Source organism: Mesocricetus auratus, unplaced genomic scaffold, assembly GCF_017639785.1.
Source record: "Mesocricetus auratus isolate SY011 unplaced genomic scaffold, BCM_Maur_2.0 Super-Scaffold_6730, whole genome shotgun sequence".
NCBI classification, from domain to species: Eukaryota; Metazoa; Chordata; class Mammalia; order Rodentia; family Cricetidae; genus Mesocricetus; species Mesocricetus auratus.
The window spans coordinates 65,853,058-65,865,987 of record NW_024429184.1 but is presented as its reverse complement, the minus strand read 5'-3'; the positions used below and the strand labels follow the sequence as shown (position 1 = coordinate 65,865,987).

The following is a 12,930-nucleotide window of genomic DNA, read 5'->3' as shown; positions in this document are numbered from 1 at the left end:
AGAGAGGAAACAATTTCTCCTCCTGGCCCAGCAGAGGGACCACTGCCACTGGTGATAAACGCGCCAAGCAATGATGGATGCCAACCCAAATCTTCATCCATTTATATGCAAAGTGTGCCAACACAAACCTTCATTTGCATGCAAGATGTGCTGTGACTGGTCTAATCATCCCTTTTGTGGCTATGTAAACCAGTTCGCAGCTGGGAGCCCGGGTCTGTGTTCCTCGATGCAGTTGAAACACTAGGTTCCCTTTTCTTGCCTATCTGTAGTATCAAGAACTGAAATGGCAATGCAAGAAGGAAGCTGCAGAAACAGCAAAGCAGCACCTCCAATAGCTGAGCAATTGACAGGTCGAGCTGCATGCTGGCAGCTGCAGAGGGGCAAGGCAGCTGCATGCTGGCAGCTGCAGAGGCAGCTGGGTAGTTTGAGAGTGTGGCCAGTGCAAGAACAAAGGGAAGAGAGAGAGTTGTGGCAGATGAAGAGGGTGGGAAGCTAAGCTGAATGATATGAAAGAGCTACAGAGGAGACTGAAGGATCTGGGCATTGGAAGACTTGTCAAGAACTGCCAAGCCTTTAGGGACAAGGATCTCAGATGTCCAGACCCAAGAGTTTTACCGCTGGCTGCATTCAAGGGCTGAGGAACCCTGATACCCAGACCTTCCCAGAAGCTGCCGCGTCAGTGGTTTCAAGGGTTACAGAACCACAATTTCATAGGCCTCTGTGAGAGCAGTAACACTTAAAGAGCTAAGGGTCCCCAAATTCAAAGCTCACCACTGTCCAACATGGAGCTACCAAGAGCCTATAATCTTCATCACTCAGGAGATGGAGGCAGAAGGATCACAAGTTCAAGGCCTACCTGGGCTAGACTCAGGTCAAGACCAGCCTGGGTAAATTAGTGAGACCTTGTCTCAAAAACAAAAAGTAAAAAGAGAGCTATGGATACGGGAACATTTCCAGGGCACCTACTTAGTATGTACCAGGTCCCGAGGCCCAATTCCTACTGCTGGGATTCACTTCACAAAGCAAATGCCTGCCTAAGACCACACTTGCAGAGCTTCTCCTTGCTCCTATGTTTTCTACCCAGGAAGAACAGAAGCTCCAGGGAACTAATTGGTAACATGCCTGGTTGTCCCTTCGGTGGGACTGGTCTTGTAGCAGTTGAGGTTGAGCTATGGCTGCTGACATCACAGTAGAGTCCATGGGGAGTAGGCGGCATAGTAGCTGGGCCACTTCTTTCTTTCCTAACTTAAGGCCACTTGTCAGTTGTCTAAGAAGTCCCTTTTCTGGGACTTCCAAATCAAAACTGGGAAAATCCATACAATTCTGTCCCACTTATAAATCTCCTAGCCCAGAACTGAAGGTGGTATGACAAAGACCCATGTGGATATTAGGACTACCAGAGAATCTCAGGGTGAGTCCTGCATCTCACCTCACAGCAGCACCTCCTTGAAGACTGGCTACCCAGAAACTCAGCCGGCTCCACAAACCTGAGTTTGTGTACACACCCACAAATCCAGGCTTTGGGAGGCTGATGAGATACAGCCTGAGCTTGTATCTCAAAAGAACCTAAAAACAAAGCTTGCCAAATAATTGTCCACTCCCTTTCCTTAAAGCTTTCCCCAAAATTTAAAAACATGAGCCATGATAGTCCACCTTATCGACCTGTATTAGAACTTGAGTTCACAAACCTGCTCACACACTTCTGTCAGTCCTTCTAGCTTAAGGGTAGGCGCACCGCCCTGCTTTAAAGTACTGTCTGTCATACTGAGAGGCTGCCTGAGAAAATCAATGTCAACCCTCAAGTTTTCAGTGGGCAGATAAACAGGAAGATTATGCACACACTCCAGTACACCACGGTGACCTATCCATCACTGCATTCTGTCCAAACTTTCAATATGGCCTTACTGCCAGAGAACGGAGAGTCCTCGGGTCAAACAGAAGCTTTTCTCCCAGGGGAAGCCTCTGACTTTCAACATGAAGCTCTCTCAGTTCTTCCAACCCTTCCAGACCTTCAATGACTGCAATGTAATTGCCTCCCAGATACCTGCAAAACACAGACATGGCTTCAATAGATTTTCTGAGAATGCTGTGGACTTTAAGCCTGACAAAACTATAAGAAGGGCAGTGGAGGTGGTCACTGGGTAAACCACTTGCTTTGCAAGCATGAGGACCTTAGTTCCAACCCTCAGAACCCACATAAAGTGGTCTTGTTAGTGCACATCTGTAATCCTAGAGCTCCTCGGGTGGGCTGGGAGATGGAGACAGAAGAATTCTCAGAAGCTAACAGGTCAGCCAGCCTGGAACATGAAGCAGACCCTGCCTCAAGCAAGGTGGGAGGTGAGAACCAGCCCTGGAACTTGTTCTCTGAGCTCCACATGCTCATACCTGCTTTCACACACAAGACTGTGTGCACATGTGCGTGCGTGCGCGCACACACACACACACACACACACACACACACACACACACACACGCACACAGAGCGTCAGAGACAGAGAGAGCATGCACATGCACATACACCCATATACATAAATTGAAACTAAAATCTTTTTTTTAATTTATCATTACTAGGCAATGAAGACTGACACATCCAAGTTCCCAGATTGGATAGCTAGCATGCTTTTCTAAAAGTGGGCTGTCGTCTTCAGAGGGAATAGAATGGTGTGCTCTCAGAGGCCAAAACGGTGCCAGATCCCCTGGTGCTGGCGTTATGTACAACTGTGAGTAATCCGGTGTGGGTGCCAGGAACTGAACTCAGGTTCTCTGTGAGAGCAGTGGGTCAATTAACCACTGAGCAATCTCTCTAACCTCCCTAGTAGTAATTATCAGCAATTATTTTAAATAATCAAATCTGTGGGGATCGGAGTGGAGATTGGGCGGGGGACTGGGGGTGCCTGGTGGGGAGGGATGGGGAGGAGAGGAGGGAGAGGAAGCTGGGATTGACACGTGAAACAAACTTTTTTCTAACTTAAATTTTAAAAAGGGAAAAAAAAGAACAAAATGTGCAAAAAAAATCACATCTGTATTGGTTTATAACCTTAGCTTTTTGAAATCAAAGCCCCTTTGAGAGTGTGAAGAGCACAGAACCTACCTGAGCTCCATGAAAATGAGCCAACTGAACTTAAGTGAGAATGCATTATCTCTAGTAGCTCATTAGACAACTTATTCTACCCACCAATATACAGGCAGAGCAAGATGTTTTGATTTTCAAGACAGGACTTCATTATGTAGCCCACGCTAGCTTTGAACATCTAGAAATCCTCTTGCCCCAGACTTCTGAGAGCTGGGATTACAAATATGAGCCACTATGCCCACCTTATCAGGTTTAATAAATTATCATATTATATATGGATATATTACATGTAAGAGTGTAAAATTAAAAGTGAGACCTGTTCCATGAAACTTGTGAGACTCAGACTTAATCATACATTCACTTTAGCTTTGCAACCTAATGTTAACATTGTAAATACTTGCCTGTGTAGAGTATGCACAAGAAAGACAGACAGACAGACAGAAAGAAAGAAAGAAAGAAAGAAAGAAAGAAAGAAAGAAGGAAAGAGAAGAAGACAGCAGTTAAGAGGATTCACAAATAAAAGCACTTACAGTTTTTCCAGTTTCTTTAGTGACCTGAGGTTCTCGATGCAGGAAATGCAATTATTCTGCAGGTACAAGTGGGTCAGATTTGTGGAATAATTCAGGTTAGTGATGTTACTAATGCGGTTATCATATAAATATAAAACACTCAGGTTTTTGCAAAGAGAGAGGTCGTCCTGAAAAGAAAACAAAATAGGTCCTATTTATTTTCTCTTGAAAGCTCAAGAAGTTGGGTTTTAAGAAAAATGTTCACTTTGGCATTCTGCAAATCTTCCTAAGGCTCTTCTAAAGTAACTAACATCTCTCTGCATTTAGCACAAAATAAGGCTGTAATTGATCACAAAGGAATTTGGGGTTTTGGAATTCTGTAACTTTTCCATTAAATTTCATTTCTTAAGAACTTTTTAAGCAATTTTCCTTGGAAGCAATGAGACTCTCCTAAAAGTTGAAACAATGAACAAATTATTGTCCAAACATTATAAAGCAGGGCTTAATCTTTCTGTCAGAGTGGAATGAAAATGTTACAGCTTGTAACACTGAAAACTAAAAGCATCCAAGAGTAATGGATTAAAGTCAGGTATGGTGACACACAGCTTTGAAGTTAGCACTAAAGAGGATGAAGTAGGTGGATCTCTATAAGTTCAAGACCACCTAGTCTACATAGTAAGCCCCAAGCCAGCTAGAGCAAGAGAGTGAGACCCTGTCTCAAATAAAAGGGGAAGGATTAAAAAAAAACTATGATAATACTATTGAAATTTCATTTCTTTGTAATATCTTGCGGACTTCATAAAAGTGAAAACAGTGGTTCATTATGACCACTATTGTAATTATATGAGTAGCCTGACAGAGTTTCAAATCATCCTTAACCCCAGCACTGGGGAGACAAAGGCAGGTGGATATCTGTGAGTTCAAGGACAGCCTGGTGTACAAATGGAGTTTCTGGACAGTCAAGACTACATAGAGAGACCCTGTCTCAAAAAAAGAACAAAGCAAGCCAGGCTGTGGTGTCCCACACCTTTTCTTCCAGCCCTGGGGAGGCAGAGGCAGGAGTGCAGGAGTGCAGGACAACCAGGACCACACAGGGAAACCAGAATAACGTATATTAACGGAATTAAATTGTATGCAAAACTTCACTTTTAAACTCTAATTGGAGAGAAGGGGTGACTGGGCATTGAACACAGGGCCTTGGATACACTGTTGAGTTTTTGAATTCTTAATACCCCACCCAGCCACAAGACAGGTCTCACTGTATATCTCAGTCTGGTTTTGAACTTGAAATCCTGCTGCCTCAGGAGTGCTGGGGTTCCAGGCAAGTGCCTAGCTTAGTCCTTAACATTTTGATCTTTAAAAAGTATTCCAAGGCTCTGGAGCGGCACAAAAACAATAGTTTCCCAAATCCTGCTTACTGTGCAAATGCACGCATGTTCCAGGGAAACAGCAACATGTCTTAACAGATTTTTGTAAAACACAATGCTATATTTTACAGAAACTTAATATGCTAAGTACCCAGAGAAGGGAATTAAAATAAGAACATAATATAAAGCTTCCCAGTAGAAATATAGTTAACAAGTTTAATTAAAATAGAATTATTATCTTGGGTATGCCTTCAAATCAATCAAGTTTATATTGCTAACTGTGCCAAAACAAAATAATTTAAAGTTCTTACAATTGAATCTATATTTCTTTCTGAAAAATTTATGTGCGTTATTTTCTTCAGGCACTGTCCGATGGTTTCTTCTTTTCGGGGTTTAAGATTGTTGTTTTTGGCAATTAAATCCAGAGTCAGTCGAACCATGGTTTCTGTACTACTCAAACTCACAGCAAAAACTGCATTTTCACACCATGTCCAGAAGCACGTTTAGGTATTACTTCCAACTTTCTAAAAATTAAAGGAAACAAAGAAGCATTGTGATATAGAAACATCTAGGAGAGGTTGAGGTTGAGTTGCTTTAACTTTCTCGTGCACAACTGTTTGGTAAATTAGGCTGTTGCATTTATGCTTTCTGGTATATTCTATCTTTGTAGACAACTCTTTTCATTACAGCTTTTAAAACCTAGGCCAGGTGTGGTGGCATGTGCCTTTAATCCCAGCACTTGAGAGGCAGAGGCAGAGGCAGGATCTCTTTAAATTCAAGATCAGCCTGGTCTACAAAGAGAGTTCAAGGCTATATAGTTAGACATCCCTATTTTAACAAAACAAAACAAAACCCACAACTGGGTGGTGTTGGTGGTGGAAACGGTGGTGGCATATGCCTTTAATTTCAGAGTTTGGGCTAGCCTGGTCTACAGAGCAAGTTTCAGGACAGGCTCCAAAGCTACCCAGAGAAACTCTGTCTAAAAAACAAAACAAAACAAAACAACCACAAACAACAAAAACAAAAAAATGAGCCAACAAAACATTTAAAACATGAAAATGAATTAAATGCACATTACTTATTTGCCTTTTATTGTTTATTGTTTGGAATAGGATCTGGCTGTGTAGCCCTAGCTGGCCTGGACCTTGTTGCCTCCTCTTGCTGAGCTCTGGGATTACAGACCTGTGCCAACACACGAAGTCATGGCAGTCTTGGCCTTATCCTCCTCTTTGTTTTTGGAGGGTTCCACCTGTGCTACCCAGGCTAGCCTCCAATTTGGGGGTCTTTCTGCCTAGCTCCCAGTTCTGGGATCAAAGGCTTAGCCACTATGCATGACTTCCATTTGTATGTAAAGTTTTCCTCCGCCAGAGTGGTAATGAATTGTTGTGGGCTCCTCTTTTTCCTCCTCCCTCTCCTTTTATTTATTTATTTATTTATTTATTTATTTATTTATTTATTTATTTATTCCAACTTCTGGGATAGAATCCAGGGCTCACTGCATGGAAGGCAATCACTTTACCACAAAGTTACATGCCCTGCCCTGAGGTAAACATCTTTTTTAAAAGATTATCCTCTCTGAGTTAAAAAAAAAAAAAAAAAAGGACCTCCTCCAAGAAAACTGTCCAGTGGTCTTATTTCATAGGTGGAGAAATGAAGTTCAGGAAGTTAATCCAGGCTGTTCAGATTGTACTATCTCCAAATCAGAAGACGTGCTGTGATCACCCTGGCCGGGCCCAGATATTGAATGTCATGCCAGAAAAAACGGCAACGTAACGCAGCGCTTTCCAAAGCAGATCGCCCAGTTCAAACATTAGCTTCACTGCTTCCTGCCAAAGCAGTCTTGAAATCTTTTGTATCATAAATTTAAGGCAAGGTGCATTCATGAGAACCGATACTTGATCCCTAGCGCTACAAAACTAAATCATGAATAAAAACAAAGTCAGACCTGTGTGGTGGGTGCGTGAGCACGTGGCACAAGTGTGCGAGTGTGTGTGTGTGTACACACGCGTGCCTGCATGCGCACAGGCTTGCACACCTGCGTGTTAGGGTGCCTGTGTGTCTCCCCAGGCCATCTCCCTTGAGGGTGGATAGGCAGTTAACAGTAGCTGGGGAGAGGGGCTCATTGGGCTCCATCTCTCCTTAGGATCTACAGGGAGTTAATGGTGTCCTGAGGAGGGAGAGGCTTCTTTTTCAGTGGCGTGGCCCCTGCTAAGGTTGTCCATGCTCCTTTAAATAATCCCTGTAATCAACTGGAATGAAACACATTGAGAATAGACAAAAGGGGGCAAGGAAGTAGAAGGGGGAAACGATCAAACTACCTTATGTGCATTTATGAAAATATAATGAAACACATCAGTATGTAAAATATATGATGCATGCTAAAAAAAACTCAAATTACTTTCATTGGTGATACTACCTGTACTCTAGCCACTTGGAAGGCTGAGGCAGGAGGATTGCTTGAATTCTTGTGTTTGACAGGTGAATATGAAAACCTGTTATAAAATAACTATATAAGGCCAGGTGGTTGGTGGTGCATGCCTTTAATTCCAGCACTCTGGAGGCAGAGACAGGCAATATCTGTAAGTTCAAGGCCAGGCTGATCTACACAGTGAGTTCCAGGACAGCTAGGTCTACACAGAGAAACCCTGTCTCAAAACAGCAAAAATAGGGACTGGAGAGATGGCTTAGTGATTAAGAGCACTGGCTGCTTTTCCAGAGGTCTTGAGCTCAATTCCCAGCAACCAGATGTGTTAAAAAAAAACACCAAAAAGAAACAAACAAATATATACAATAAGGATAGTGCTACTAGGGCAAATAACTGTGTGGAAATGCACGCAGGCTGTCCACCTGTGGCATGCATGCTGGATGCACCCCAGGGCACCTATGAACGTAAGCAACACAAAATGGCAAACTTTTTAAAACAGAGTCTTTGTATTTCTTTTTTTTTTTGTAATTTGAGTGTGTGGTTCACAACTGGGAACTTTGTAGATGACAATAGCTGTTGCTATATCAAAGGTTGGTCATGTCTGTGATTGTTCTGTGCAGCGTCTGACAGAACTCAAAGGTATTTGTCATCATTATGATTCTATTGCTCTTTTGTTGACAGTGGAGTTAATTTTATTCTTCAATCTTGAAAGCATGAGGACTATGAAATGAGGGCATGTTATCAAATAGAATATTACTTTATATAAGACCCATAGATAAGCTTAAAATAGAAAACACTAAAAATAAATATAAGTTTAACATGATGGTTCATAAACCTAGTATTTGTGAGGTGGGTGCAGGAGAAATCGGGCCAGCCACAGCTACATATGAATTTTAGGCCAGTCTGGAATACATGAGACCCTGCTTCAAAAACCCCAAAAAAGAAAAGAAACATAGGGCTGTGAGTGTGTGTGTGTGTGTGTGTGTGTGCGTGTGTGTGTGTGTGTGCATGTGTGTGTGTGTGCATGTGTGTGTATTGTAGCTAAGAGGTGTCTAACATTCACAAGGGCCTGAATTCATCCCAGTACTCAAGCAAGCAAACAAACAAACCCTTCCATTCTCTCCAATTTGGATACTGTTATTGTACTGCTTTTGTTTTAAATGTCCATATACCTAAAAAGTACAGGGTTTCCACAACCCCTCCCCAATTTTGCATGTCATCAGTATCAGTATTCTATTTCTAGTTTTTTTCCTGTTTAACCTTTTGTTTTGGAGAGCCATCTGGTTTACCATACATGGCTTTGGAGTACTGTACTGCTGTAGTTTATTTTTCGTAAGTGTGACTCTGTGTCTTTCTGTGTTTTGCTTTTACAATGCTGCTTTTATGGTTCTTGTCTATGTTGTCTTTAGCACAAGGCTTAATCCAGGAGCAACTACTCCTAGGCTGCATGTTTTAATGTTACTGTATGCTCCCAAATTGTTCTGCAGTGGGGCTTTGACATTGGCTGCTGGTGGTAGTGTCCCCCTAGGTACAGCTGTAGCTTTGATGTCAATAGTTTTAAACCTGGGTTTTAACTGGACACTCTTGACACAATAGAGAGAAGTATTTTCTTGTAAGCCTTCCAGAATTCCTCTTTCTGCTAATTGCTATTTCTGGGTCTCCTTTATTTTTCTTACTGGGTTGTATTCTATATTTTTCCTTTAGGCCACCCACCAGCTCCCAAATCATGACACAGGGGCTTCTTATTAGTGATGAAAGATCCCACTAGCTAAGACTCATTTCTGGCTAGTTCTTTTAACTTAAATTAACCCCTTTCTCTTTATATTCCTTTGCCTCAGGACTTCTTACTTCTCTGTCCTTCTGTATGTCTTACTTTCATTGTTTCTCATGTCAGGCTGGCTGCTTGGCTTCCTGTCCCTGTAACATCCCTCTCTTTCTTCCTCAGTCTCTTCTTCTTCCTCCTGTCATTCTCTTCTCTCTCAAGCCTAAATTTCTCCTCCTATTTATCCTCTCTGCCCACCAGCCATGCCTATCCTTTCTACTGCCTAGCTATTGGCTGTTCAGCTTTTTATTAGACCAATCAGGTGCCTTATGCAGGCAAGGTGAAACAGATGCAACATATCTTTACATAACTAAAAAATGCAGCACAAATGTACTATATCTTTACACAATTAAAATAATATTCCTCAGCATAAGCCAAAGCAACACATCTTTACATAGTTACAGTGTTCTAGCGCTTTGATAGGTAAATTTAGAGTGCATGGCCTCTCTATTGGATAATACTCTTCTAATAACTCTTCTGTCACTGAATAATCTTGTTCTATCTTTCCCCAGACTCTGGGTTGTCTTTGCTTCTTTGTTTCACTTGTTTTTAATAGTCTCCTGAAAACTCACGACTTTTTTTCTTTAGAAATTAAAAAAATTATTATTCTCACATATATTACATTCTGACCCTAGTTTCCCCTCCCTCAGTCCCTCCTAGTTCCCCCCTCCCCCTCCCTCATCCATTCCTCTGTTTCTCTTCAGAATAGGTAAGGCATTCCAGGGATATCAGCCAAACATGGCCTATCAATTTACAGTAAGACTAGGCAATACTCCTCTTGTTAAGGCTGGACCAGGTTACCCAGTGGTAGGGAAAGCATCCCAAAAGCAGGCAAAAGAATCAGAGACAGCCCCCACTCTGACTGCTAGGAGCCCCACAAGAAGACCAAGGTACACAACCATAGCACATATTGCAGAGGGCCTAGGTCAGACGCATGCAGGCTCCCTTTCAAGACAGGGTTTTTCTGTGTGGCCCTGGCTGTCCTGGAACTCCCTGTAGATCAGACTGGCCTCAAACTCACCGAGATTCACCTGCCTCTGCTTCCCAAGCCCCGGGATTAAAGGTGTGTGTCACCATCACCTCACATAGCATTTTTATCTGAAAGCAGTCTAATGTATTATATTCTTCTTGGCATATGTTTTATGCTTTTTATGACTTATCAATTCCTTTCCTACCCCAAATTTATAACAACAATCTATAATATTTTAAAGTTGTTCACATTTTGCTAGACACATTTTGTTCTTTTTATCTGGAACTGCTTAACAAGTATGAGTTAAGAGAGACTTGAATGTATATTTTTCCTAGTGGGAACTAGTTACCCAGTGCACTATGCAAAATTATTTTCTCTTCCCTTTGTTTATGCTTCTGTTGGCATGGCAACACTGTTTTCTAAATCCAGACCAATAACATCTCTTTACTTGGTCATTAACTCTTTTATATAAATATTTAATATTTTTATGTTTCATAAAAAAACCCTTTCAGGATTTTGTTAGGAATTGCACTAGATTTTTAATGAGTTGTTGAGTCTTTATAAGGAAGATTCAAGACACTTATATCCTGGTCTGGAAAAGGACTAGTGTGTTGTGAAACTGTGAAAGGTATCAGGGCTTGGGCTAAAGGAGTTGACTACAAGTGAAGATAAGGGTTAGTTTAAAAATGGTGGGGTGGGAAAAAATGGTGGGATGGTTGTTTTGTTTTTATAGATTGCCCTGTCCTTCATGATAAGATGATCTCTTTCCTTCTTTTTTTTTTTTTTTTTTTTTTTTTTTTTGGTTTTTCGAGACAGGGTTTCTCTGTGGCTTTGGAGGCTGTCCTGGAACTCGCTTGGTAGTCCAGGCTGGTCTCGAACTCACAGAGATCTGCCTGCCTCTGCCTCCCGAGTGCTGGGATTAAAGGCATGCGCCACCAACGCCCAGAAATCCCTTTCCTTCTTAAATGGGCAGTAGGCATGCAGGTAGGCAGCCACTGATCTTATACTTGCCCTGATTTCAAGTGGCTTTAACATACAGTGGCCAGGATGCCAGAGCAGTGTATTCCAGAGTGGCATATTCTTAATTCTTTCTCAAGTGAATTCGGAGCCTAAAACTTGGTGCTTCTGAAAACTAATCATATTTGAAGAGAGGCTCCAGAGTTGGTGGGACACACTTAAAATCCCAGAATTTAGGAGGTAGAAGAAGAAAGTTCCTGGGCAGCTCTGGCTACGAATGAATACTAGGGTAGCCTGGGCTACATAAGACTGTTTGTAAAAGAAGGTGCAAACTAAAGTATTTTTGAATCAAGAGAAGGTCAATGAATGTAATCAATAAGCTATAGGAAGAATTTCCAGGGGTTCGAATATGGAAAGGGTGATAATCACATCAACCCAAAACATAAAATAAAAATAAACTGCTTGCATGGTAGCAGTTCATGAAAATTGTTTTGTCAAAACACCACCATTTGTTTTATTAAGAAAATACCAGCTCAAACTTTACTGGTATTGTAGTTTCATTGTTTTAGAGAAATAATAAGCCCCAGGGGTTTAAACTGCACTCAGTAGTTGAATTTGTACACATTTTAGAACATTTTAATGAAAACAATAATGTCAACACTCATGGGGTATCCTTGATTTCTCTGAAAAGAAATCATTAGCCATTATATCCCCTACTAGATACCTATTATTTCAACTAAATTGCTAGAACTCATCTTCCCAGCAGTCAGAGGGAATTGCTTAGAGCTGCTTCAGGGCGCTCTCAGCTGGTTTTCATCCTCAGGCTCCTGAAAGCCAGGTAGGATGGACAGTTTTGGAGTTTGGTTTCTACCTACACTCCCTTCTATGGAGCCGCTGGGCTCATTGCCTTCCAGATGCTCTAAATGGCGAGCTTCCGCCCTCAAAACTTTCCAAAGCCTGGGTCCTGCTCCCTTGCCCCCTCTCCACCCCTCCTAGGGTCTCTAGAATGCTTCCAGCCTTGTCTGGGGTTCTAGATGTCCAGGGACAGGGTCCAGAAACCTGCACTGTAACCCGTATTAAGGTCAATATGTAACAACTCTACTGGGTAGGGTTTCCCGGGACGTCTCACCGCTCCCGGGTCCAGTCCGGTCTGCAACTGGTTTGGTCAGTGTCCTTGTGCCAGTCTCCTTCAAGGCCAGCAGACGGTTGCCAGGCGACCAGATGCTCCGAATCGCGCACACCTCCTCCCCCGCCCCCTGCAGGGGAAGTCTCGCGACGTTCTGGAAGTGGGCAGCGCCCGCCAGGTGGCCAGCACGGGTCTGGCTCTTTGTGACATGGGACAGAAGAGTTGATATTGGGCACTAATGGTCTTGAGACATGGCCAGTTAGCTTGGACAGAACAAGATTTGCGGGCCATCATTTCCTTCTCCATCATCTTTGATTATTTCAGTGTCCAGTAACCACACCTGTCCCGGAATAGACCCAAAAGGAATTGCTTGGAGGTACAGCCAGTATGCCACCTTTCTAAGATAAAACCCAAGCTTAGGGTAATATTCAAGGCCACTTATCATGACTCTTCTCACGGCTGGCCGCTTACCGTCCTCAGCTTAGGGTATGCACTGTTTAACAATTTTACCGTTGAGTCAGCCGGTAGTGGCGCACGCCTTTTACGCCAGCCCTCGGGAGGCAGAGGCAGGCGACCTCTGTGTACAAAGCGAGTTCCAGGTCAGCCAGGCCTACACAAAGAAACCTCGTTTCGAAAAAAACAAACAAAAAAATGTAAAAATTCCTCTATGTAGGTACGGTA

The 12,930-nt window shown here is 42.6% G+C and overlaps 1 protein-coding gene across 2 annotated transcripts in view; it reads right to left on the bottom strand.

Moving 5' to 3' along the window:
• Window positions 1-12,382, bottom strand: part of Ppp1r42 (protein phosphatase 1 regulatory subunit 42) — a 40,298-nt gene extending 27,916 nt beyond the window's left edge. For both annotated transcript variants that reach the window (XR_005875643.1, XM_005066750.4), the window contains exons 1-4: window positions 12,253-12,382; window positions 5,261-5,473; window positions 3,604-3,770; window positions 1,906-2,044 (exon numbers count right to left, since the gene is read on the bottom strand). Coding sequence is in view for 1 of the 2 variants with exons in the window: in XM_005066750.4 (XP_005066807.1) it covers window positions 1,906-2,044; window positions 3,604-3,770; window positions 5,261-5,389 (435 nt within the window). In the remaining variant the exon portion in view is untranslated. The remainder of the gene's footprint in view (window positions 1-1,905; window positions 2,045-3,603; window positions 3,771-5,260; window positions 5,474-12,252) is intronic.
• Between the last annotated feature and the right edge of the window lie 548 nt (window positions 12,383-12,930).